We start from the raw sequence: 26,579 nt of genomic DNA on the forward strand, positions 1-26,579 counted from the left end.
TCTCCTTCCCCTTCCCTATTTTTTCAGAAAGGAAGGCTGAGTCCCAGAAAGGGAACATGACTGCCTCAAAGTTACACAGAGACCCCAGTAACAGAGGGAGGACCCAAACACGAGTCTCTTGCCTTCTGATTTAACATCTCACTTCAGAACCTGCACTGCCTCTCCATTTTGCAGATGAATAAAAAAAAAAAAAAAAAAAAAAAAAAAAAAAAAAACCGAGGCACAAAATGCAGAAGGCACTCAGCGGTTAGGACCATTGAGTTCAGTGCTGAGCACAGCAGCCCGGTAGCCATCGTGTCCTGGACTCTGGGCTCAGCTGTGTGGCTTGGGCATATGCCTCGACCTCTCTGAGCACCTGCTTCCTCCTCATTAAAAGTGGGGCTCATCACCCCATTGAACATTAAGGGTGCAGTGAGGTCAGGCAGATGGGAGCCCCTTGTAGGTCAGAATGACTGCCTGCAAACAGCACCGCACACAGAGCATTTGGAGAGTGACTCGAGCATTTGTTCTTGCAGTCTCCAAAGATCCAGGATAAGTTTTGAATTTTCCTAGCAACCCTCCATCCCAGGGGACAAAGAGAGCTCAGGAGGAAAGAGCAGACACCCAGGGTTCCAGGCAACGCTAATCCTATCACAGATGCGTTACAAACCTTAGGGGATCTCACAAAGCACCATCCTCCCCAAGGAGCTTTTCCAGCCCTGTCGCTGGCTGATGCCCAGGTCTCAGAAATCTGGGAAGAAACTTCACCTAAGTGAGCAGAAAAATCACATGCGACCAAGCACAGGAGCCTGATGGCAGCAACACCAAACCCTCCTGGGCTGCACTGATGCGCTGCACGTAGCGCAATGATAAATAGCTTGAAGTCAGACAAAGAGGGGGTTCAGCTCCCATCACCATATTATCTCCCCAGCCCAGTCGCCTTGGACAGGAGTCTTCACCTCTCTGAGCATCCATTCCTCATATGGGAACTGTAGCAAAATTGCCCATAATTGTTTAAGGCTGTTAATAATGATCCAAATAGTGATCATTATGACTTTTTCATTCCACTCCTTAAGACCCAAAACCCTGTTGGGAGCAGCAGGAAGTCAGGACGTAACGGTAACAGGTGGCTCTTCTGGAAACTCGGAGGGAGCTTTTATTGTGAGTGTTTCGAATGCAAGAATTTTTGTCCAATTGGCCCCAAGAGCCTGTGTGCCTGGGAGGAGAGCGGGACCTGTCATATACGAGGAAGAGTGATGTGATAGTCTGCGCTGACACGCAAAATGGGATTTGCAGCAAGGCTACGCACTAAAGGCAGGCAATTGTCTTGAGGGAGGATTTTCCAACTTCCTTTATTTTCTTAACACACAAAGGAAGCCCAGCTCCTGGATTCTGCCAAGGCGAGGGGCAGACCCCTCCTCCTGCCACAACTCTGAGGCTTCCCACCAGGTGATCGGCGAATACAACATAGGGAGAGGGAAAATGAGGCGGGAAGCCCCATAATAAGACCGGCAGGACCCCCAGGCAGGGCCACTACTCTCGTGTGGGCACCATCCGGTTCCCTGGCCCAGAGGCGCTATCTCACTTTTTGCCTCTGAAACGGCTTACTTGTCCCTAAAATTCTATTGGTTCCCTGAGCTCACTTCTGATTGGTTATCTCCTTCACTCCTGATTGGTTATTACTCTCACTTCTGGTTGATCTACTCCCTAACTTCTGATTGGTCCATTTGTAGTACTTCATTTGCATGGGGCTCACTCCTGATTGGTTATTTCTTTCACTCCTGATTGGTCTATTTCTACAAAGCTTGTTCCTGGTTGGTCAACTTCTGTTATACTTTACTCGCGTGTCATGTTGCAAAGTGTAAAACTGGCAGCCTATAAAGGCCTGTGTAAACCCATAGACAAGGTTTAGAGCTTGGAGTGTTAACTCGTTTAGGCCTGCGGGTGTAATAAACCTGAGTTCTCCAAATCTGTGAGCACTGCTTGGTCTCTCGCTCGGATCCAGGTTGCTGTCACTATTGAGCTGTAACACCGAGCTGTAACACACTTTTTTGCAACGAAAGAAAAGCTGCTACTTTTCCAGAACGGGGCGTCGTAGAATGAGAAGGAGAGAGGGATTCGGGAGAGAGGGCTGGCCAGGTATTTGCTTGGTTTCCCTCCTTGCAGCTGTGCTCTTGGTGCACAGAGGACGAGGGGGTTTCTCTAGATCACAGCCCCACCTTGGCTGGTGTTCTCAGCACCCTCAGTTCTCACGTGGTGGGGAGGTCGGGTGAAAGCAAGCAAAGCAGCCGTGGGACAGGACCAGGTGACCTTCACACAAGCTGGGATGCCTCATCTCAGTCCAAGCCCGGAGGAGGGCACGGTAGGGGGCGTGGGGATTTATATTCGGGGCAGCCAAACCCAGGGCGAGACCATCTTCCCACAGTTTTCTGCTCAGACATGCAGGACCAGGGAAGAATGGAGCCATTTCTCCGCATCCTCGGGAGCTCCAGTCTCCTCCACGCTCCCGTGAGACCATCAGACCAAGCCCCGCCCTCCACGTGGCCAAAACCAGGCCAGGAGAAAAGCAAGGGAGGTTGGATCTATTTATCGGGGAAGATCCCTACCTCTGGAACCTGTATAACTATCATTTGGCCCAAAATGTCAAAACAGGGTTAGATTAGTTCGCTAGGGCTGCTGTAACGAAGTACCACCAACTGAGTGGCTTCAACCACAGAAACACATCATCTCCCACATCTTCTGGAGGCTGGACGGCCAAGATCAAGGTGTCTGCAGGGAAGGGTCCTCCCCACTCCTCTCTCCTTGGCTTGCACGTGGCTGCTTCCCTGCTGGGTCTCTTTATGGTGTCTTCTCTCTACATGTGTCTATGTTCAAATTCCCCCTTTTTCATAAGGACACTATTGGATTAGGACTCACCCTAATGACCTAATTTTAACTTGCTCACCTCTGGAAAAACTTTGTCCCCAAAGCAGGTCATGTGCTGAGGCACTGGGGGTCAGGAGTTCAACACGTGAGCTTGGAGTACACAACCCATAACGTGGGTGAAGCTTGATTTGGGGGGGTTGTTTTGTTTTGTTTTGTTTTTTTTGGATGTTTATAAGGAAAACCGGATCGGCTCCAGACAAAGAAACTACATTTTCTTCGCACACCCAAATTGCAGCAAGCATTCACTGTGCAACCCCAATACATAATTTAGGCAGATTTGTGCAGCCTCCTGAGACAATGGCCTGGATTAGGCACGGCCCCCAGAGATAACAAAACAAGTGCAGGCTTGTAACTCCAGTAAAAGGAAAAAAAAAAAAAAAGGAATCAAACATTATAACAGCAAAAGCCGGCAACTTTGTAATATTTTCCAGATGCTGCGATAAGCTCTTGACATGGTTGTTTTATTGACTCCTCATGCCACCCTGCAAGGCATCTCTACTACACTCTCAATCTTATGGAGGGGGAAACCGAGGCTCAGAGAGGAAATCATTTACCCAATCATGCTGGCCGGATTTCAGTGCCTGTGCATGTGATCACCACCCCGCACACCCTCCCCTCTTTCCTGAGCTGGCTGACCTCTTCTTAAAACCTCCAAAGAGCACTTCCTTTTTTGGGAAGGGGAGGGGGTGAAGCAGGGACCCAGAGGCCAGGCTGGTGTGCAGAAAGCTCAGATTTGTCAGATCTGTAGGTTCAGGGGTTTTTTCCTTTTCTTTTCTTTTTAATTTAGTGGAGGTGCTGGGGATTGAACCCAGGACCTCGTGCACGCTAAGCACATGCTCTACCACTGAGCTATACCCTCCCCCCAGATCTGCAGGTTTCCTAGGGCTTGGGGGTCAGGCTTCAGAAGCTCAGCTCTACCCAGCTTCTCCCAAGAGAACCCATCAGGGAGTCCCAAGAACAGTAACGGCAACTCTTTTAAAAAGGAAACAGCCTAAATGTCCATCAAATAAACTGTGGTACTTCTACTGGGTCTGCAAGGCAATCAGTTGAGCAATTAATGCTCTACAGAGGAACTCTGGTTGACATGGATCGATGCGTCTGAACCAAAATGTGAGAAAGAGACTGAGCTATTGAAAGGAATAGACAATCACATGGAAGAGCTGGGCTTGAGGACACCTGGGCTCTTGCCCTGGCCCCCCCCACCCCCAACGGATTGTGGGGCTCATTTCCCATCAGGGATCCAGGGATCCTGACTATAAGGGTCTTGTCAGCTCTGACATGGGAAGACTGAGCAAGCTATTTCCGTAGAACTGTCTGTATCCTTGAAGATGCTGTGGCCAGGGGACCAGGATGAGGTTTGCAAGCAGGTGACGTGCCTGGGAAATCCAGGAACCAGAAAGGGGTGATGTTTCCGATTCCAGCAAGCTGCAAAACCATTGCCGCTCTGGTGAGCCTGATACGGGAGCAGGGAACCCTCACTCCAGTCCCAATTTCTTGTTCCCTCAACCTCTCTTGGTTCTTGCAATTCTGCCTTTAGCATGCCGTTCGTTTGGGCTAAGCCATGCCATCCTTCCCTGCTGTTCTTTCAAAGGAAGGAAGGAATATTGGATCGGATCCTGGCTGGCATCCTGGCTCCCAGAATTAATCTCAGTTCAGCAGAGCAGCTCCCAGCCAAGACGTGAGTCTTCTCTAACTCCTGAGAAGTTCAAGGCTTTGTAAAAGAAAGCCTTTCTCTCCCTACTATACTGATGTCTCTGTAACAGCGTGTGCCTATTTCTTCATTCATTCAACAAAATATTGTGAGCACCTTTTGTGCTCTGGGTTCCGGGGATACAGAGATGGGCAAGGCGGACAGTCTCTGCCCTGATGGAGCTCACCGTCCAGCAGGGGGACAGACTTAAGGCAGCTAAACCCAGGAATGTATAGAATTATTCCAGACGGCAATAAGTACTAGAATGGGTGTCTGTGTGGTTCTGGGAAACTGGACCTCTTTGAGTTTCAACTTCTTCATCTCTGAAGTTAAGGAGCTCTCACCCTTCAAGCTTCTAATGAGGAAAAAAAAATGGGATGATGGATGTGAAATTGCCCGAAATGCCATCACGAGTCAGTCCTTCCCATTAAAGTACAGGAACCCGGGCATCAAAAGCTGCCTGCTGTGAACCCGGGGCTCACAGCCACCAGCCACCAGCCAAGGCTGAGAGCAGCCCTTCCCACCTCCCTGTGTGTGCCCCTGCTCTGCAGCACCAACACCTGGGAATCGACTCATTCAATTCGATTATCCAGATGTTTGCTCTGTAGGTGTCAAACGCCTGTATAATGGAAGCCGGGGAAAAGATCATCCTGGGTCTGCCCCTCCCAGAGCTGGGCATCTGGAGTCCAGAGACACTTGGGCATCAGGGAATAATTATCTGGCTGCACTCACGGTAGCGTCACCCAGTGCCCAGCACAGACCTGGAGTCCAGTGGATTGTTCCATCCACGATTCCTAAGTGGAAGGATAAACACAGGAAGTTTGCGGTCATGGCTGTACCAGCCAAATCCTTTACAGAGTCCTGGCCCGGAAAAGAACTACAGAACAATAGGAGTAGGGGGAGGAGGAGGAGAGGGAGGGAGGCATCTGGTTCCTTTGTCTTTCAGGCTGCAATTAATCAGGCAAAGGCCAAAGAAAAAAGCCAAGGGAGGGAGAAACACTGAACGGAAGCCTCCTTCATTTGTGACTGCTCCTGATAGAACAAGGGAAAGAACCGGGGCTTCTCCACTTCTGAGCCAGGTGACCTGGGGCCTCAGTTTCCATGTCTGTGAAATGGGGGATTTCCCAAGTTCCATCAATATGGGGAAAAAAATGTGAAATGTGAAATAAAGCCTTTGGAAATGGTGTATGGTAAGAATGACTGTTGTGCAACTGGGTGACAATGACGGTGACAGTGATGATTAAAAATAATGTCAGCATATGGCTCTTTCTTCACCCGTTTAACAAAATAGTGGGAGCACCTTTTCTGTGCTAAGCACTGCTCTGGGTGCTAGGGGTACAGAGGTGGGCAAGATAGACACCGTCCCTGATCTGATGGAGCTCACCACCCAGCAGGGGGACAGACTTAAGGCAGCCAAACACAGAAACAAATAAAACTGGCAGAAAAGGACCCTAATGAAAATGAAACAAGGGATCGAATAGACAGCAAATGGGGACGGGGGCTACTTTAGTTGGTGGGAGGGGTCAGGAAGGGAGTCTCTGAGGAGGTGACGTCAGATCTGAGACCCGGAGGAGGGGGCGTGGTCCCGGAACAGCGGATCAGCAAACGCAGAGGTGGGAACGGTCTTGTATGCATTCGCCTTGCTGCTGTGGTTGATCCCGTTTGCTTTCTTTTGAGGGCAGGTGGAAAGGAGTGCCTGGCTGGGGCGCAGCGTCAGATAAAGGTGGAGCAGGAGATGTCAGTCCTCTAGGGTTTTGTAAGCCATGGCAGAAGGTTTGGATTCTTGTGCTTACTCTGTGTTGGAAACTTACTCTGGCTGCTTCACAGAGAGGGGTTGTCAGAGGGCAAGGCTGGAAGTGGGGAGACCAGGGAGGAGGCAGAAACACATCTAGATGAAAGAGGGTGGTGCAGGTGAGCCCAGCACCTGCTAAATGCTTACATGCCCCATCTCATTTAATCCTCTTCGCAACTCCGTGAGCTGCAAATTCTTATTCCCCCATTTTACAGATGAGAAAACTGAGGCTTCAGAGGTATGAGGCAGCTTGAGATCATAGAGTTTTAAGCCTAGCTCCAACCCTAGCTGATATAAATGGCAGAGCTGGGATTCCAGTCCAGGCAGTCCGACTCCTGAGCCCATGGGATCCTGTGTCATAACCATCAAAAGGCTTTTGAGTTAAGGGACAGAGCTGGGAGGGTTCAGTCCTTCCTGAGACGCTGTCTACAGATGGACCCTGCAGGGACCACCCCTCTCTGAGTTGCTCCCTTGAATCAGAGAGAAGCCCCCAGACCTGGGTCTGTTTAGGGTGTCAATAGAAATGGGAAGTCATTCCTGCAGACACCATGAATTATTTTATTTTTAAAAATGCTTTTAATTGGGCATAGCTTACTACCATGAAGTGCATCCATATATGTACAATAAGTGGGTTTTTATATATGAAGACAGCCGTGGACCCACCATCCAGGTCAAGATAGAGATCCTCTATCACCCATACCCAGGACAATTTTGAAGGGTAAAGTTTATGCCCCAAACACAGCCTGTCTCTGCGATATACCAGGTTTTCCCAAGATCTCCTGCCTCCCCCAGAAGGAAGACTCTACTAGAAACTCCCAGTGACTCCCAGATCCTGGGAAGGCCAGCACCAAAGTCCTTGTCAAAATACTGAGAAGTGAAGAGGGCGGCTTGGTGAATGACCAGGACTCTAGAATGAGGGTGCTTTGAAGGTGACTCATATGAGCATTTCCACATATATCTCATCTCCCAGCAGTCAGTGAGGTAGGTGGTCCCACTTTTATTTGCAAAGAAGCCTCAGTTTCACCATCTGTTAAATGGGTGGATGGGAAGAGATGAACTTGAAGCAGAGTCTCTTCCAGACTCAATAATCCTAAGATTCTCAAGGTCAGGAGGAAGTGACAAGCCCACCCAGATGCCGTTGCCTCCCTCCAAATGAAACAGGAATCTCTCAGATTCCTCCATCCCCCACCTCCTCAAAATCGGACACCGGAGAGATCATATCCTTGCCATCCTCTCTCCTGGGAGGAGCCTCTTCAGAGGACGCTTCGTGTTTGCAAGTTGCTTTAGGGTCAAACAGACTGGGGCTTGAATCCTAGCTCTGTCACTTACCAGCTGTGTGACGCTGGGCAAGTCACTTCACCTCTCTGGGCCTCAGTTTCCTTGTCTGTGCGGGGAGATAGTAATGGCCCTTAACACAAAGATGTCTGTAAGGATTCAAAGAGATAATGACAGGAAAGGGCTTGGAAGGTGCCAAAAGCTTGGACGTGCGCAAGGAATCGTACCTACTGTTACTGATCTGATGACGGTTGTTGAAATTCTGAGCACCAGGTAAGTATTCTCTAGACCTGTGCGCTCTCTTCCTTCACCATCTGTCTCCTCACCCCCACTTGCCCACCGTCAGCAGTAACTGGGTGATGTGCCTGAGGGTGTCTCCATCTCCCAGAGGCAGGGGAGACTTCTGGAAGATCCCACAGGTCAGAATTTGGTGACCTCCAAGTTCAAGTACTTGGAGTCTCGTCTGCATAAATTCCCCGCAGCCACCGCCCGCGATTGCTGCATTAATATGCCTCCGTTCCTCTTAGGTTAATATATGTATAATTTATAGGGCTTTATTATGTGCACAGAGGGTTCCCCTGAGAAATATAATTGTGCATTGGGAGGTAAATTTGAATAATATTTACAATTAATCTCCATCAATAAAGCAACGCGCCGAGGCCTCTGTGCAGCTGAAACGAGCCCTGGGTCGGTTTCCCACTAACTGCTCCCTGGAGAAAGCTTGGGTAGCTTTTCAGTATCTCTGGACGAGTCCACTTCTCTCAAGCCCTGTCTTGGCTCCCAAAGTCCAGACACCATCGCGCTCGCCTAGATGCTGCAGCAACCTCCCACCTCCCCTCGTGCCCCCGTCTAGTTTGTCCCCCCAAGAGCAGCCCTGGGCATTGGGCATCCTTCTAATATGCAAGTCTGAGCATCTCAAAGTAAAGACCCATCCCGCGGTCTGGCCCTGCCTTCTCTCCATCCTATCTGGTCGCTGCTCATTCTACTCGCTCTGCTGCAGCCCCCACCCCCATTCAGCCCCTCAAGGTCACTCTGTTCCCTCCCACATCAATGCCATCACCCATGCTGTTTTCTGCACGAAGCACCATCTCCGTCACCTTCTCCCCATCCTTCGCGTCTCAAGTGTCTCTTCCCCTGGGGAAGTTCCTTGGCCTTTGGACAGCGTCAGATCCCTCTATATGTGTAGCACTTACTGTGTGTGTTTTCCATTTAAGGTATTTTTTTTTTAATTGGCTGTCACTAATGAATGAGCTCAGGAGGACAGAGGCTGTGTATGTGCCAGTGCCAACCACAGGGCCTGGCAAAGAGGAGTATTAAATATATGCTTGTGGAACGGACGAATGGGTGGTTTTATATAGAGATGGTTACAGAAGTGGCTGGGTGCACGAAAGGATGGCTGAGTGGATGCGTGCGCGAAAGGATGGCTGAGTGAACATGTAGACGGCGGTATCTGTCCTTGGGTGGCCAGATCACGGACTTAGGAGTAAGGAGTCCTGGGTTTCAGTCTCCTCTCTGCCACAGCTTACTTTGTTACCTTGGGTAAGTCACTACCTGTCTCATATCCTTGGTAACTAGGAAAATTAAATGAGTGGAGGAAATTTTTTTCAAGGAGCAGATTTCTTGGAGTCCAAAATTTGGGGGTCTAGAAGGTTGGAAATCTCAGGGTTTCTCCTGCTGTCTCACAACATAGCTGTGTGACTTCAGACAGGACGCTTCACCTCTCTGATCCTTAGCTGGGATTCCACGAGGTGGGTGGGGAAGGCAAGGGGCGGGACCCTCCAGCACTGATCCCCACGCTTGTTTCAGTCTCTTTATTCAAAAGAAACTTTGTCCTCAGAATGAGGAAGCAAACAAGACCCCTGCTGAATTATTTCAAGGTTTGACAAGCGGCTTCCTGGATTCCCCGGTGCTGGATACCAGCCCCAGGAGCAATTTTCCAAAGCCAGAGCATCATAGGCGGTCAGGGAGGGACCGGAGAGGGAGGCCAGAGGCAGGAGGTGGGGACTCACTGACCACATCCATCCAAGCCAACACCACCTCCTTTTGCAGGTTTCTCAAAGGTTAGCTCTCACAACCTCAATTCCCTCATCTGTAAAATGGTAAAGGCCTGGGGGAGATAAGTTTGAGAGGTCCTCGTGATTCTGGCTGTTGGATTCTCTCTTCTCTCACCCATCCTGGCTCCTACGCCCTCCAGAGCTGAGTCTGGAGTCAGGCTTAAGGTAAACCCCTCCTTCGGCCAGCGCCGGGGTCAGTCTCCCCTTCTAAGCCCCTCCCTCTTGCCCCCTCTCCGCCTTCTCCTCCTCCTCCTCTCTCCCTCTGCTCCCTCTGCCCCCCCTGCCCCCCTCCCTCCTCTCTCTGTCTCTCCATCCTCCCAAAGGCTGAAGAAGCTGGACACTCAGGCAGCAGACCCCATTCCACCGTTTACTACTGTGTGACCCCGAACAGGTGAGGTCTGCAGTCCGAACCTCCCTTCCTGCATCTGCATCGTGGGTCCGATGGTCCTCTTCTCCCACGGCTGTTCTGAGGCTGGATGAGATTTTGTGGCTGACACTTGGTTGATGCTTATTACATGCCAGATCCTTTTCTTCATTGGCAGTCCGTTTCCTCTGTGCATCTCTCCTCCCTCCCTTTCCCCCGCCCTCAAACAGCATGGTCTCTTCCTGTCCCTTTGCCCACAGCCCTGCGGCCCCTCCGCCCACCCACCCGCCCCACCCACCCGACCCAGGAGGCAGCACTGAGGCCCCATCAGCCAGATCCAGGCCCTGGAGGGAGTGCTCCCGGGCACAAAGCGTGCTGGCCCCCTGTGGAGTAATTCACATGAACAGACTTTGTGATCTCCACGGGGCCTTCGTACGTCTGACCTGCGGAAGGTCTCAGAAGAAGCTGTAGGGACAAGATGAAGGGGATGTCCTGGGTGCATTTAAGCATTTGATGGGAAACTCCAGTCAGAGCAGGGCAGCCAGAAAGAGCGGGCCCTGGCTCTGAGGAGAGAAACAGCTGGTTTTCATTCTGCTTCTGTTCGTCAGCTTTTCCAACGACAAAATCGCTTCCTGGCTCCCCCAGCCCGGCCTGGCGAGCACGCAGCCCAGGAAGAATGAGACAGCGAGCCCCAAGGAACAACATGGTCCTCCTCAAGCCGTGGATGACTGTCTCCAGGACCTGGAATGCATCCCACTCCAGCTTGGGTCTCGGATGCTTCACCCGTGGAGATGGGGTGGGGTTGGGGGTGGAGGACGGGGATGCTGGGCGGTGTGTCCGGCCCCCTTCTCACTCTCAAACTAAGCTCAGATGGCTTGGAGCCATTGGAGGCCCCAGCTGGGGGTCAACTCAGAGCTGTCTCGTCACAAGCACAAGGACGGAACAGTTTGTCTCTTAATGAGGTGTGATTCCAAACAGTCCATGGCCTCAGGAAGTCGCTGGGCACTGTGTAGACATCTATTCATGGCATCTTGTTGGAGAATTGGCTTCACAGTGAAGAAACTTGGAAGAGAGCAGAATGTGGACACTTAGAGACCGAAGGGCCCTCCTGCTGGCCGCCTCCCCTCCCCCGCTCTCCCCGGAGAGCTTGGGGGCACACGAGGTGGGAGCCATGGTGGCCAAGTGTGAATGGGAGCCAAGGGACCTGGAAGCCAAGTTCATTTTCTTTGCCATGTTGGGTCTTTTTCGAAAACTGTTTGCAAAGCTGACTTTAAAGCCCTTAAGATGTTGATATTAATCTGCTGAGGGATATGGAGATATTTATAATCAAAACCCCAAGCCTCTGCAGCCTTATTTCAGCCAGACAGACCTTGGTCCAAGTCCAGGCTCTAACGCAGACCGGCTGGGCGCCCTTGGGCAACTTACTTAAATTCTCTGAGCCCTAGATGCCTCCTCCATAGAAGGGAAGTGATGATTGTTCCTAACTCAGGGCTGCTGCGAGAGATAAATGAGATACACATGTAACGTGCTTAACATAGGAGTGCTAAATAAATGTAGGTTATCCGCATTGTCTACAATATTCTCAATAGATCCATCCTGCATAAAAGAAGGGTTTCTGGGGCCAGGCAGGGCTGGCTTCAGATGCTTAACTCTTAGCCTCTGGCTCGCTGTGTGACGTTGGGTGAGTGACTTCCCTCCGCTGAGCCTCTGCTTTGTCATTTGTAAATGGGACAAGGGCACCCTGCAGCATGGGGAAGTGGGGGGGCGTCCCAGATGAAAAAAGACAATGTAGCTACACACAGGAGATGCTCTGGGCCCTCGGGCCCCCTCAGCCCTGCGTCTTCGGGAGCACAGTTCAAGGAGCGAGGCTCCAGCTTCTGCTCTGAGCACAGGGACAGAGCACCTGACACCCCTTTGGCCCTTGAGGTGCTCCCAGATTGATTTTGGACCAGCCTCCAGCAAGGCTTTGAGAAAGGTGAGGAGGAGGAGATGTGCAACCCCCAGTTCCCCCCATTCCCTGCCCCCTGCCCTGGAGTATTCTGAGCACCTCTAGCCTGAGCCAGGGGGTTAGAGAAGAGGGGGGTGATGGGGTAGGGGCTGCCTGCCTCAAACCAGCCCCAGGGTAGCAAATGCAAAGTGAGATCAGGGCTTGGGCCAAAGGGCTGACATCGCTTAACCCCACCCTGAAAACAGCTAAGATCCAAAGCACTGTCACCCTGGGAAGTTCAAAGGTGAGCTGCATCAACCCTCTTCTTTCTCCGGCCCTTCCCCCCCGGCCCCAAGTCCTCACTGCAGTCCTGTTTCTCTTGCTCTCACAAAGAGCCCTGTGGCCCCTGGGGATCTCTTCTCTGTCTTACCAGCTGATCCGAAAGCCAAAAAACATGGCCCCAGGAGATCAAGCGCTCACATGTCGCCTCCTCCTCCCAGGTAACCTCGAACCCAGAGGAGTGGCTTGAGTGGCAGGATTCCTGGCCAGCTGTTGATATAAGGATGTGGGACGAGGCGTGATCTCCATTGCACCAGGTTTGCTTTGACCTCCTCTGCTCCCATCGGGAATGGACCTTGGAAAGTGTCTATGTTATTTCAGGGGAGTGCTCCGTAGGTGGCTTAATCCCTCTGTCTCATGTCCAACCCAGTTCGTGGCAGTGCTTTTGAGAATTCTCCCTTTTTCGTTTGTTTTGCATCGGTCCAGACTAGCCTCCCAGAAGCATGGGAAGCTGGTCCAAGGCTGAGTACCATGGGTGCTCTGTCTACCATGACACTGAAAGAAAGGAGTTCCCGGCCCTGGATTCCCAGCTCAAAATACTGTTCAGCCCCATGCAAAATGCAGTGGGCATCTGTGGGTACCCAAGAGGCTCCTACCATGGTCCGGAGAATGCATCGCTTTGAGCTTCCAAGGTTGGGAGTATCCATTCGGGGGTTTCCAGGCGAGGCTCAGAGCATGCTGGTCTCCCTCTCATTCATGGATGACATCTTGGTAAAGCTCCTGTGGCTGGGGTAGGAGGAGTGGCCCGTGTCCTCACTCAGAGCATTGATGAGACGGGAGAAGAGGGCCACCTTGAACTTCTTGAAGTCCTGACCCATGAAGACGTACAGGATGGGGTTCATGCAGCTGTTGGCAATGGCGACGGCAGTGGCCAAGGGCACACCGAGGCTGAAGACGGAGCCCGACATGGCGCGGTGGTGGAGCTCCAGGAGGTACAGTGTGTGGTAGGGGCACCAGCAGAGGAAGAAGGTGATGATGATGGTCACGATGATCTTGAAGGGCTTCTTGGTCTTGGCCAGGCGGTTGTGCCGCAGCTTGTAGACGATGGTGATGTAGCAGGCAGTGATGATGAGGACCGGGATCAGGAAGCCACAGAGGAAACGGGTGATGGTCACCACCATGTGCCGGCCGAACCCCACAGGGTCCACGTGGCGGTGATCGGGCCACGAGGCAGAGCTGGCGGCGGACAGGCTGAAGTTATTAAAGCAGGATATTTTCCCGTGCAGGTGGGCCGTGTCCCGGAAGACGAGGGATGGGGAACTCAGGAAGAAAGCCAGGACCCAGATCACCATGCAGGCCATGTAAGCCAGCCGGATGCTGCGGTGGTTCTGGGACCAGACGGGGAGAAGCACAGAGATGCAGCGGTCGAAGCTGATGATGGTCAGCAGGAAGACGCTGGTGTACATGTTGTGGATGAGCAGGAAGTTGCTGATCTTGCACATGGCCGTCCCGAACACCCAGTGGTAGTCCATGGCGGCGTAGGCGATGTGGATCGGGAGGAAGACGTTGAACAGGAAATCCGCCACAGCCAGGTTGAGGAACCAGACACTGTTCACCGTCTTCTTCATCTTGAAGGCGGCGATGACGATGACCAAACCATTGCCCAAGAGCCCAAGGAAACAGACGATGCTGTAGACCACCACCAGGAAGATCCTGACCACCCTGCCTTCCAGGGGAGATAAATCCTCCAAAACCAGGATGGAGTCTAAATCCTCGGAGTACTCATACTCATCGGCGAAGGAGCCGTTGTAATCCTCATTCTCCATTCTCTGCAAGGGGAGGCGGGGGTCAACGGGGGAACTTTGGTTAGAACTGACTTTCAGAGGCTGACCAATACCAGCGAGACTGACAGTGTCCCCCACCCTCACCCCACCCCCAGCTCTGAGCAAGGCCAGTTGGATGGTTTAACCGTTTCTCACTTTGCTATTTTATTTATTTAACAAACACTTCTCTAGAACCTCCTACATCCTGGGTCCTAATCTACAGCTGGATGCATATAAACTCTCTTCATCCTTACAACAACTCCATGAGATCAGAAGGTTACAAACCTCCTTTTACAGATGAGGAAACTGAGGCACAGAGCGCTTAAGTCACTTGCCCAAGGCCACACAGCAGGGAAGAGGCAGAGCCAGGAGTCAGGTCCCAACTTCTGAGTCTATCCTCTTGATATTTTACTGCCTCACTGGGACCCTCCTCTTCCCCTTACAGTCTAGTGGGGGAGACAGACATTCATCAAAAACTCCTCAAATCATGGAAGAGTCGCAACGATGTTAAGTGCAATGAAGGAGAGGTGCGCGGTCCTGTGAACTTGGTTCCAGTCGTGTTTCTAAAGCCCAGCCGACAGCCGTGCTGACATCGTCCCGTGCTCCCACCCGGGCACGGTTCCCCACAGGTACCCTTTGGAGAGCTGAATTCAGACCACAAGGGTGCCTCACTGTTCACTGTTATGGTGCCCAAAGCTCCCCAATGTGGGTCCCCAGTCCCTGCACACAGCTGGAAACACCTGCAGGGAAGAACGAGGAGGCAGAAGCCGGATCGAGGTCTAAGAACCAAGGGTTTGGGTGGACTCAGAGCCTGAGAGAGAATTCTACTATTATTACTCCCAGTTTATAGAGGAGGAAGCAGAGGCTGGGCGTGGCGCTCGGTGCGATGTGCCCGAGGTTACAGAGCTGGGAAGTGGTGAGGTCTCCTGAGTCCAGACCTAGAGCTAGACACGTCATCCCAACCCCCATCGCCCCCCACTCCCCCCAAGCACATCCTTAGGTGAAGCCTGATTCAGGGGTGGGTGCAGGGGAAGGTGCAGGAGAGAGAGTGTGGATGGCTCGATACAAATCCAGGGTGGGACCCAGAAAACATCACTTCAGGCAGTGTTGGCGACCCAGGGGACAGGAAGAAGAACTGCCCAGAGGACCTACTATGTGCCAAGAACTATAATTCCTTCATCTCATCTAGTCTCCCCAGGGCACAGAGAGCTTAAGTCACTTGCCCAAGGTCACACAGGCAGGGGATATCACTCCTGTTTTGGAGCTGCGGAAACTGAGGCTCAGAGAGAGAAGCACCATTCTTACCGGGGATTTTCTGGGCCCTGTGGGTACCAAGAATCGGACGCAGGCCCTGCTTTCACAACGGTCTGGTGGGGAGACAGACACAAATACATTCCTTGAGCACCTGCTGGAGGCCAGAGAGCGGGAATGGTACTTCACAGAGTCCCCTGTAACAAGCTTTTCCCAATTTATAGAAGAACAAACTGAGACTGGAGAATGGGCAAGCTTGGGAGGTCTCGGAGGCGGTGGTCGTGCGCATGGTTCCAACCCAGCCTTGGCCGCCTCCCAGCCCTGTGGTTTTGGACACGTGATTGCTCCACTCTGAGCCTCAGTTTCCTCATCAGTAAAATGAGAATACTCACTACTACGCAGAATGGATGTACAGATTACAGGCAATCAGGAACAGGGAGCATTTGGCTCGGGGCTGGCACATAGTAAACCTTCAATAAATATTCAGTGGTAACATTACAGCCCAGGGGTAGACAGCTGAATTCTGAGCTGGAAATTGAACCCAGGACTCTGACACCCCAGGGCCCGTGCACTTTCCACCACCCAAGCTCTCCCCCTCTGACAGGTGGGCTCCAAACCAGATGTTTCAGCAAGACTGCCAAACGATGCTCCATTATAAATAACTTCAGCTTTCCTCTGTATCAATTCATTACTGGTCCTTGTTGGGCTTGAGGTTGTATTTTATTGCATAAAAGTCATCTTTGCTGTGTATTAAATAAAAGCCACTTGGAAATTTCTGTTGAGGCCAGGGACTGAGAATTTAAACTTGGGTGTCACCCTACTCTGCAGCCTGGGAGGATGTTCCAGAGGTGCCCAACCATGGGTCCTCAAGGGCTTCCTGGGGAACCCGGAGAGAAGATGGGAAGGCTGTAGCTGCCCCCCCTACTCCCATAAGTGGGAAAAATGATGGGTGTTCATGATAATAATGTACGTGCTGAGCATAAGACACCAAGGGTGTGACTTTAACCCCAGGAGGGGCCACCCACGATGAAGACTTGCCCAAGGCATCCAGGCAGGAGGTGGAGAGCCCACATGTGCACCAGGTCTGCAGAACCGAGGCTCTTGACCATTCCTCCACGCTGTCCCCAAAATCATCATCCGATGACAGCCACGGAGTGCATCCTTGAGGAAGGAATGAGCGTGTCCACGGTCCCTGCGCCAGGCTGTGCAGGATCCAGGAATGAGGAGATGGCTTCCCCAGGGTTCCTTCCCACGGGGGCTCACAATCAGTGACAAGGGACAAGACAAAGGTGGTGCTGTGACAGGGCAAGGCCAGGATTCCCCCAAAGAGCCCCGAAGAGGGGCATTCTCCAGCCTGGGCATCAGAGGCTTCCTGGGGCAGGCAGGATCTACAGCTGAGTTCTAAAGGTCAAGTGTGAGCTCAGATGGGAAGGCAGGAGGAAAAAGGGCATGCCAGGCCGTCTCCCTACCTACCGTGGGCCCCCCTTATTGGTTGATGTCTGAGCCCCCAGAGGAGGGTGAAGGGGAGCAGGGTCTCAGGACCCAGCACTTGGCAGCAGCGTCGGCAGAGAGTCGAGGGACACAGATAACGTCATGTCTGGCTCTCCCGCTGGGCTGGAAGCAGCCCAGGGTCAGAGGCCACATGTCTTTTCATTGTCGAGCAGGGTCTGGGGGGCAGAGTGTGGTGATGCCTGGCCTCGTCCCACCAGGAATGAGTCAGTGCTGGTGCACGTCCCTCCCCTTCCTGCCCCTTCCCTCCCGGTCCCTGAGCCCCTGGGATCTCCCTAAAGGGGGGCCTTAGTCACAGGTTTGCCCTCAGCGCACCTCCCTCCTGTCCTGAGAGCCCGTTTCTGCCCCCAGCCCAGGCGGTACAGCACAGTGGTCAAGGATACAGACCCAGCCAAGCTGCCAGTGTTCACATCCTCGTTCTGCATGAACTCCCTGTAACCTCAAGCCAGTCGATTATCTTCTCTGCACCTCAGCTGTCTTATCTATAAAATGGGTATGATCCAAAGGGTTTGAATGGTTGAGAGAATTAAGTCCTAAGAAGAAGTCCTGTTATGCGGTAAACACTATTCCTGTTATTTTATTATCATCATTTTTCCCCTCAGGCTATTCTTTTTTTCTTTCTTTATTTTAATTTTTTTTTATCTTTTAAAGGCAGTACTGGGGATTGAACCCAGGACCTCGTTCACGCTAAGCAAACACTCTACCACTGAGCTATACCCTCTTCCCAGACTTCTACCCTTAACTCCCTCCTAAAGGGAGGCTTCTCCCTCCTAACTCCCTCAGCCTGGGAAGGTGGGTGGGGCCAGGAAGGCCAGAGGACCAGTGCATCCTGCCCACTGGTCTCCCCAGCTCTGGGTTCAAGAGAAGGTCAAGAGCGACACAGCGAGAATTTTGCTTCTGTAAGCTCCAGTCTCCTCACCTCTCCAGTGGGGGTAAGAACCCCTCCCTCGTCATTGGAAAGGTCATAAGAAATGACAATAACTCCTTTGCCAATTGTAAACAGCTATAAAATTCTCATTGTTTGGATTCCTTAAGCCCTCTGTCACCAGGAAGCTTAAGAAAAAGGTATATAAACATAATATGTGTACACACACCCCTAACATTTATTTGAGCGCTCCCTGCATGCCATTGTACTCTGCAACAGCCTTACAAGGATATTGTGTGTTTGCAGGTAAGAAAACTGAGGCTCAGAGAGGTGAAGCGACTTGCCTGAAGCCTCACAGCTGGGAGGTCTGACTCCAGAGCCTGATGCCAAGAATCCCAAGTGAAGTCTCTTGGGTTCCCCCTGCTTCCCTGAGAGATTAGCAGGCCCGATCCCACCCCTCTGAGCCCTCTAAGCCTTAGCTTTGAACCCTGAAAGCCCAGACCTTCATCCAGTTCACAGTCATCCCATGGAGCTGCCTTTCCTGAGCCACTTTCCCTGGTGTCCCTTTGCCTTTCCTTCAAGGCACGTATAAGTGGCTACCACTAGGAAATCACACCTGTGGTGCTGTATGAGTCCAGGACATTGAGGCTACCCACTGGCTGTCTCAGGGTGCCCTTTATGAAATCCCCTGCCCAGTGAGAAATGCCCTGGAGAATTCAGGATAAGGAACAACATTGCTTCCCCTGAGAAACTGGGCTGCTTCCTCATACCTGATAAACCAGCTGAAAACGTTTCCCTTTTTGATGTGGCCACAAGGAAGCTCAGAGGCACCCTTGCAGGTCCAAGGCAGCAAGCCCGTTCATCCTGTTGTCTGCAGCATCTGCACTGGTTTTGGTTGGCTCTGATGTCTATATCTAGTTATATTTTCTGTTGGTTTTAGTTCCTTGTGATTAAAATAAAAATCGGGGCCGGGACATGATTAGACCCATTTTCAGTTGGGGACACCAAGGCACAGGGAGATGAAGTAAGCTCAGTGACGTATTTTGCAGCACTGTAGAACCTAAGGCCACTGTTGTTTTTGTTTCTGTCATTTTTGTTGTTAGCGGCGGTTCCGTCTATAACTAGCGCCCGCCAGGACTTTCTGTTGGTACCCAGTTCTGACCCCTCCTGCCTCCTTCCCCTCCAGTCCCCAGGCCTCTCCCTCTGATGCCGACCATGTCCTACCTGCTGCCCCACCCTGGGCCACCCCCTCACAAAAGTCCTGCTGGATAACCCTGGCCAGCCCCCAGCTCAGTGCCTGGAGCAGGGGAAGCCCTTAATGAGCACGTACATTACTATTACTGACATCATAATTCCTTGGGCATTTACTATGTCACAGGTACAAGCGCATTAGCAATGTTGTCACAGACTGTCCCCAAGCAGCCCTGCAAGCGGGGTGGTATCCCCTTCCCCTGAGGCTTTAGAAACATAGAGCTGGATGCCCACTGTTATCAGTCCGCTGGGGTTGCTGTAACGTAGGACCACGGACTGGGTGGAAAAACAGACATTTTTTTCCTCACAGTCCTGGAGGCTGGAAGTTTGAGATCAAGCTGTCGGCAGGGTGGGTTTCTCCTGAGGCCTCTCTCCTTGGCTTGCAGACGACCACCTTCTCCCTGTGTCTTCAGTTGGTTTGCCCTCTGCATGTGTCGGGGTCCAAATAGCTTCTTCCCATGAGGACACCAGGCAGACTGGATTAGGGCCCACCCTAATGGCCTCATTTTATCCTTATCACCTCTTTAAAAAATCCTGTCTCCAAATACAGTCACATTCCAACGCACCGGGTGTACACCAGAAATTAACAGAACTGTTGTAAACTGACCATACTTCAACAACAAAAAAAAATTAGAATTTTTAAAGAGTAACAAAACAAACAAAAAAACCCAAAAAACAATACCGAAGTACTGGGGGTTAGGACGTCAACATACGCATTTAGAGGTGGGGGTGGACACAATTCAGCACTACAACACCTACGCAGTTCTCATTATTATTTTAACTAAATGTCGATATTTGTTGTTCCTCCAGATCGCTCCCTCTATCCTGGGGAGTCTTACCCCCAGCTCTCTGTCCCATGCCCTCACTGATGCTGGGGCCCAGGCCTTGTCCTTATAATGAGCCACACACACACAACATGCCCACAAACAGAGATACACACACTGTGTGCTCACACACGTACAAGAGCACACACACACATTCTTTCACACACACACACACACACACACACACACACGCCTGGCCTCCAGTGGAGGAAGAGATTTACAGTCCTCAAAACCAACAAACAATTGCCGTCCAGAATGTACCAGGAACTTCCTTCTGCAAATCCAGAAAGACAGCAATCCCAGCAGCAGAACAGACTAATGATATAAACAGGTAATTTACAGGACAGAAACCTCCAAACTGAGGCATGAGACAAACTGAGGATCACAGGCTCTCAGACTGGGAAAAACTGATGATCACAGACAGCTGTGGGAAGTGTGGCAAGGACCAGAAAGATGGGATGGAGACCCCCTTGGGGCTGGCAGGGTGGGGGCAAGGGCTTCATGCCACCCCGTGGGTACCCGTGAACCCCCGTGTGCCTCACAGTCCCGCAAGGAACCACTCTCTGGAATGACCGTGTTTCAGGAGCCATGTCTTAGCTTGGGTTCTCCAGAAGAAAACCTCAAATAAGGATTCCTGCAAAGGTGATTTATTAAAGAAGTGTTCCAGGAAAACCCAGTCAGGGAGTGGGGAGACTGGCTTGGGAAAGGGAGGAGGTCGGACAAGGGGGCATCACCAGGCACAGTCTTGGGAAAGGTGGCCTTGGTTCCTGCTGGGGTCAGGAAACAATGGAGGTCACATTCCAGGAGGTTATTTATAACACTGCATCCCGTCCTGGGAGGGGTGCAGTCGCGGGCACTTCCAGCCCCTGAGGGCAGTCCTCTGACAAAGAGCCGCAGGTGCGGGCTGTCAGGAGTGAGAGCCCACGGGGAGGCTGTGCACAAAAACAGTCAAGGATCCAGAGGACTCAGGCCGCGCACAGATGGAAGCTGGAGGCTGCTGACGTCCGCTGTGGGAGAGGGGCCGGGTAGCAGCCACGCAGCTGTTGGAAGAGACAGAGTAGCAAGCATACACACCACAGAGGAACGCGGAGCATCTTAAAACCACCTACCTTAATAGCACATTAGTACACGCCGGAAACGTGCCTGCAAAAGCAGCAACATGCACAAAACAGTAACACACGTTGGGCAAGAATGGAGCCAAATAACAAGATACACGCTGAACGGATTAGAACCGCTCCGTGGGAGCGGGGGCGGGAGGGAGAGCGAGAAGGAAACGGGGATAAAGGAAATGAATGCGGTGAAGAATAAAAATAAGACAAGTGTGGGGGCTTCCAGAGGCCTCTGATGCACAAGAGGACGGATGGAGGGGTATCATTATGTCAGGCCATCCTTTCCCTCCTGAGGTCCAGAAAACCCAATGCAAGCAAACGAGCACCCCAAATCCCTGCCTGGGGTTCATGCTTGGGCAGTGGCTAGCCAATGGCCTGGGTCACTAGGTCCCTCATGAAGCCACACTGGGCAGGGGGAGGGCCCAACAAGCAGCCTTGGACCTGCCCATGGTCTTTAGAGCCCCGCTCCCCAACAGCCTCCTCCATCAGGCTGGTAATGAACTCGGACAAGCCCACAAAAGGAACGGTATCACTCCCGTCAGAGGCGGCCGTGCAGTGGCCAAGGCCTGATTCCTCCTGCCAGGGACCACATGGACCTGGCAGAAGATTCTATACAGATGCTCCTGCCCTGCCCATGGCCATGGCTGACTGCTGCTGGGGAAGGGGTCGGGGGCTCAAAGCCACATCTGGTTCCTCCCACCAGAGAGAGCAAAAACCTCAGGCAGAGGTTATTTGCTTAGTTTGTATTAAACAGACATGGATATAGCCCTCACCAAGTTCCAGGCACGGTTCTAAGCCCCGTTACAGATGAGGAAACTGGCCCAGAGAGGGTCAGTAAAGTGCCCAAAGTCACACAGATGGCTCAGGTAAGCAAGGCAGGCCCAGTCCGTCATTCCAGACAGAGGAGGAAGCTCAGAGCCTACTGAACTGCCCAGCCCACGCTCGTTCCTCGTCCACTGCCTCGCCTCCTTGGAACATTCCAGAATCCTAGGGGCATCGCCCCAGTGGAACCTCCCAAGACCCCCCACGAGATCAGGGTGTGCATTTTACAGATGGGGCAAGATGAGGCTTCAGGTCCCCTGGGGGTTTCCCCCAAGCAGCTCCGCCTCTAGTTGATGACCCTCTTGAGAAGGGATGTCCCATCCCAGGTGCTGCTGGGAAAAGCCCTTTGGAGGCGGGGCTCATTCGTGCATCCATCCTTCCGGGATGTGCGCTGCTCCCTGGCCATGGTGAGGGGGCTGGGGTGCAGTGGGCACAGATCTCTGCACCTGGACCTCCTCCTAACCCTGCAAGGTCACTGTCATCTGTATCGATTTACCCAGGGGACATCTAAGGCCAGGGGGCTCAGGGGGAGCATCCCTTGCCTGCGGTCACACAGTTGGTTAGTGGCCATGCAGATATTTGAACGCGGGTCCTTAGGCATCCAGGGCCCCACCTCCTCCAGTTGCCGCCTGCAGGCCTGTGTCCCCCTGGGCTCGGGGAACAGCTGGGCTGAGAGGCATCTGGGCAGCAGACGTTGCCCTCTGCTTCCTCTCCGTGTCACTGCCATGCCCTCTGCCAGGGTCTGCAAAGAACTCACTCCCTTTCTGTGCATCTCTGCGTCTCTCCCTTCTTCCTCCTCCGTCAGCCTCTGTCTTGGTCTCTCTCCCTGTGTCCCTGCCTCTTTGTCTCTTGTCCCTCTTTCCTGTGCTATCTCCCTCATCCTCTCTCTGTCTCCTGTTCCCTCCGTCTCCCCTGAACCTCGGCCCCGAGAGGCCCAGCCACCCCCTCACCTGCCAACATCACTCACCTGTGTGTCTAGAGGACTGAAGCCGCTAGCGGCCACTCTCTCTCCCAGCCCGCTGCTCCGGGCTGCTGCCTCCCCAGCCTTCCTCTGGCGGCAGGCCCCTGACCGAGGACAGGGGCTTTATCGGGGCCCGTGGGCGTGGGAGCCCATCAGGGAAACTGGAAACTCTTCCCCCAGTGTTTGGCCTGGCTCCTGTCCCCATCTCCCACCTCCCTGACAGCCCACCCTGACAGTCTGGGCTGGGCGGCCCCGATGCCTCTCCTCCAGTTCTCCCAGCCTCCAAAAGGCTCTGAGGACCTGGGAGGCCCCTCAGAGGTCATCCCATTTTGTAGCTGGGGAAACTGAGGTCCAGGAGAGGGAGTGACCCTCCCTAAGGTGCAGAGAAATGGACCTTGGCCTGTCTGGTGTGTGACGATGTATACCAACGCCTAGAAATCTGCCTGGCACCTGACACACCTTATGCCTTATCATTCAGTATCTTCATGGCATAGATTTGCAAATGAAACTTTGTCCAGAGAGGTCAAGTGACTTGCGCAGGCTCACACAGCCTTTAAGCATCAGCCCAGGACTTGAACCAAGGACTCTGTGACCCAAACACCTTGGCTATTTCTACTTGTCCAAGGTGGCAGCCTCAGCCAGCAGGGAAGATGTAATGGGGACTTCCGGGTACCACACTCCCCATCACCCATGTCCCTCCTTATCAGCATCCCCACGTCCCCCAGACCCAGTACCCTGGCCTGCTGCCACAGTTCCTTGGTGGTCCCATCCACCAGTCCCTCATCCTTCAGGGCAGAGAGAAGGGACCTCCCAGCCCCCTCCAATGGCTCCAAGAGACACCTCGCGGGTCACCATCCCTGGATCCCCAGCTCTGAACGATGCAGGAACCTTGAAACCACACAGCAGCAGCAGATGTGGCCACCGCAGTCCTGGCTGCCAGCGCTGGGACGGAATTAGCTCTGTGTTGGGAGCAAAATTCCTCCCTGGTCTCACGCCCACACCAGGGAGCTCAGGCTGAGTCACCGCAGTGGGGACGGAAGGTTGCTGGCTGCCTAACAGGCTGTCCCATTTTCTTTTGGTTTGGATGGGGGCCGTGTTTGAGCTTGGGACCCTGCAGTGGTGGGCAAAAGTAGGGAGTTTATGCCCTTGGACCTGGAGAGCCCACTGGCTCAGAGGCCCTGGGAAACCTCCAGCAGCTGATGAGAGCACAGAAGCAGGGGACCCCGAAAGTGTCCACTCCAGTGCCTGGCACCCCCCTGTTAGAAGGATGCCCCTCTTCCCCCCCCCCCAATGTGCTCTGTCTTCAAATTCCCCATCCCCTGCTCTGTGCCCTGCAGGCTGGGCTGTAGGAATGATATCATTAGGCTCCCTGCCCTCTGACCTCTAGTTGGGTTTATCAGTGAAGGTCCAGCGGGGCTGCAGGGCAGGAAGAGGGCAGGTCAGGTGTTTATCCTCCCAGCTCCCGCCCTGCAGGGTCTTCATGAGTTTAACCACAGCTACACAACCTGGGTCCCAGTAACTGCTCCTCCCCTGGCCCCTCAGCTTAAGGGCAGGAAGGTACCTGGAGTACTGTCCACCCCTTCTAAGTCCTCATCAAGGCCCTATTTGACGGGGGGAGGGTATAGCTCAGTCGTAGAGCACGTGCTTACCATGCAGGAGGTCCTGGGTTCAATCCCCAGTACCTCCATATTAAAAAGAAAAAGTCTAAAATAAAAATTAGATAAAATATAAAAGCTTGTTTAAAAAAAAAAAGATCCTTTTTGAGTAGGCCGTCTGTTTCCCACTAAGACCCCGACCCAGAACCCAGACTCTCCATGCCTCCCCTTCCATCACCCCCAAATCTGTCAGATCCTACCCACTGTTTCTACCCATAGTATAGATGACTGTGGTAGGCCCCCAACTCGCATGTCACTTCAACTACGATTTCATTATCCACTTCGTTGCTGGAGCGATGGCTCCAAAATGCAAACCCCATCACAGCACTCCCCGCTTAATGAAACACAGCCCCCCGGGCAGCTCGCCCTTGGTCCTCAGAATAACACCATCTCCTTACCAACGTCCCGAAGGCCCAAGCAGTCTGGCCCCTGTCCACCCTAGGACTAGTCGAGGCTGGACCCCAGCCCCAGAGGGAATCCTGACCCAGCAGCGGGTTCCAGGGCCCAGGTAGAGGACGGAGGCTTCCTTGCAAACCCAGCCCCACTCTTTTACTGCAGACCCAGCAGCCCACCGAGGCCACAAAAGGCACCCCAGCAAGAATGTTTAGACAGACGTCTCTCCCTTCCAGGCTAGAAAGTCACTCTGGCCCCCAACGATGGATCCGATGCACAAATACTGGACGTCCTCCCGGCCACCCAGCTTACGTCCAAAGCCAACGAGCAAACAGCTCGGGCCTCTCCCCACCCCCTCCCCGGTAAACACTGCCCCAGCCCCTGGAGGTGGCCTGTAAACAAATTTTCTTCTCTGCTTATAACCCACTGGACTGGGAGGCCGGGTACCCCATTCGCTTAATCCCCTGAAGTCAGCCTTAAGTCCACACACGCAGATAACCCCTGAGCTGTGTACACAGCGTATCTGGAAGGCAGCAGGCACGGGGGTGTTTACGTGAGCCGCTCAGGATGTGGTCGGAGGAGGCCGCCAGTGGTGATGGCCGTCTCCCCCAGCCAGCAGCCAGCCATGACAACGCACTCGGTGTCCCACTCGCGGTGTGGGCTTGGAGCCCAGACTCTGAGTGGCTCTTGGGCGCCCCCTGAGAAGTCATTGCTCCAGCCCCTGTCCCCCTAAATCCAGGCCAGCACAGCCCAGCTTCAGCCCTGAGGGCCAGGCTGCATCTGATACCATCCCTGAGCATAATGGCTTCTCCTCCTGGCCCCTGGAGACACGTGGGAGGGGGCAGCCAAAGGAACATGCGTTCCCCATCACTAGTGCCCCCACCTGCTGCAGAAGAGAAGAGCAGAGAAGCTGAGAACCAGACTTGTCTGCTTCTGGAGCCCTTCTTTTGAACCCCTCCATCCCTCTGTGTTGCTCTGAGAACATTACCAGGCCCCTGAGAGTCTCACAAGAGCCTCAGGCCAAGTATAGGAGGACACAGCTTTGGCCCCTAGAATGTCACAGTTAAATATTATTAATAATAATCCCCAAAATATTGATGTTTTATTGAGAAACTACTATGTGCACTGGGATGTTGAGAAGCACCTAACGTGTATCACTGCACAAAAACCCAGGGGTGGAGGCCATTATGATGGCCATTTTAGAGGTGAGGAAGCTGAGGCCAAAGAGGTTAAGAGTCTTGCCCAAGGTCACATAGCAGAGGTGGGATTTGAACCCAGATTAAGAATCTAGTATTCCAGGAAAAGATGCTCGACATCGCTAATTATCAGAGAAATGCAAATCACAACTTTCAGTGAGGTACTACCTCACACTGCTCAGAATGGCCATCACTAAAATGTCCACAAATGACAAATGCTGGAGAGGGTGTGGAGAGAAGGGAACCCCCCTTGCCCTATTGGTGGGAATGTAAATTGGTGCAGCCATGAAGGAGGACCACATGGAGGTTCCTTAAAAAACTAAAAATAGAGTTACCATATGATCCAGCAATCCCACTCCTGGGCGTATATCCAGAGAAAACTCTAATTTGAAAAGACACATGCTCCCCAGTGTCCATAGCAGCACTATTTACAATAGCCAAGACATGGAAGCAACCTAAATGTCCATCGACAGGTGACTGAATAAAGAAGATGTGGTATATATATATATATATATATATATATATATATATATATATATGCAATGGAATACTACTCAGCCATAAAAAAGAATGAAATAATGCCATTTGCAGCAACATGAATGGACCTGGAGATGATCATACTAGGTGAAGTAATT

The 26,579-nt window shown here is 52.5% G+C and overlaps 1 protein-coding gene and 1 non-coding gene across 7 annotated transcripts in view; one reads left to right on the top strand and one right to left on the bottom strand.

The window, feature by feature from the left end:
• Positions 1 to 10,379: 10,379 nt before the first annotated feature.
• CMKLR1 (chemerin chemokine-like receptor 1) overlaps positions 10,380 to 26,579 on the bottom strand; it is a 43,255-nt gene continuing 27,055 nt past the window's right edge. For 5 of the 6 annotated variants that reach the window (XM_010999124.3, XM_064481125.1, XM_064481124.1 and 2 more), the window contains one exon: positions 10,380 to 14,114. In XM_010999124.3, the coding sequence (XP_010997426.2) occupies positions 13,014 to 14,111 (1,098 nt within the window). In that variant the 5' untranslated portion in view covers positions 14,112 to 14,114 and the 3' untranslated portion in view covers positions 10,380 to 13,013. The remainder of the gene's footprint in view (positions 14,115 to 26,579) is intronic. The other variant, XR_010378568.1, reaches the window with a different exon arrangement.
• TRNAG-ACC (transfer RNA glycine (anticodon ACC)) lies at positions 24,315 to 24,387 on the top strand. The gene has a single exon. It is a non-coding gene; the product is annotated as a tRNA-Gly (tRNA).

This window comes from Camelus dromedarius, chromosome 31 (assembly GCF_036321535.1).
Source record: "Camelus dromedarius isolate mCamDro1 chromosome 31, mCamDro1.pat, whole genome shotgun sequence".
Lineage (NCBI taxonomy): Eukaryota > Metazoa > Chordata > Mammalia > Artiodactyla > Camelidae > Camelus > Camelus dromedarius.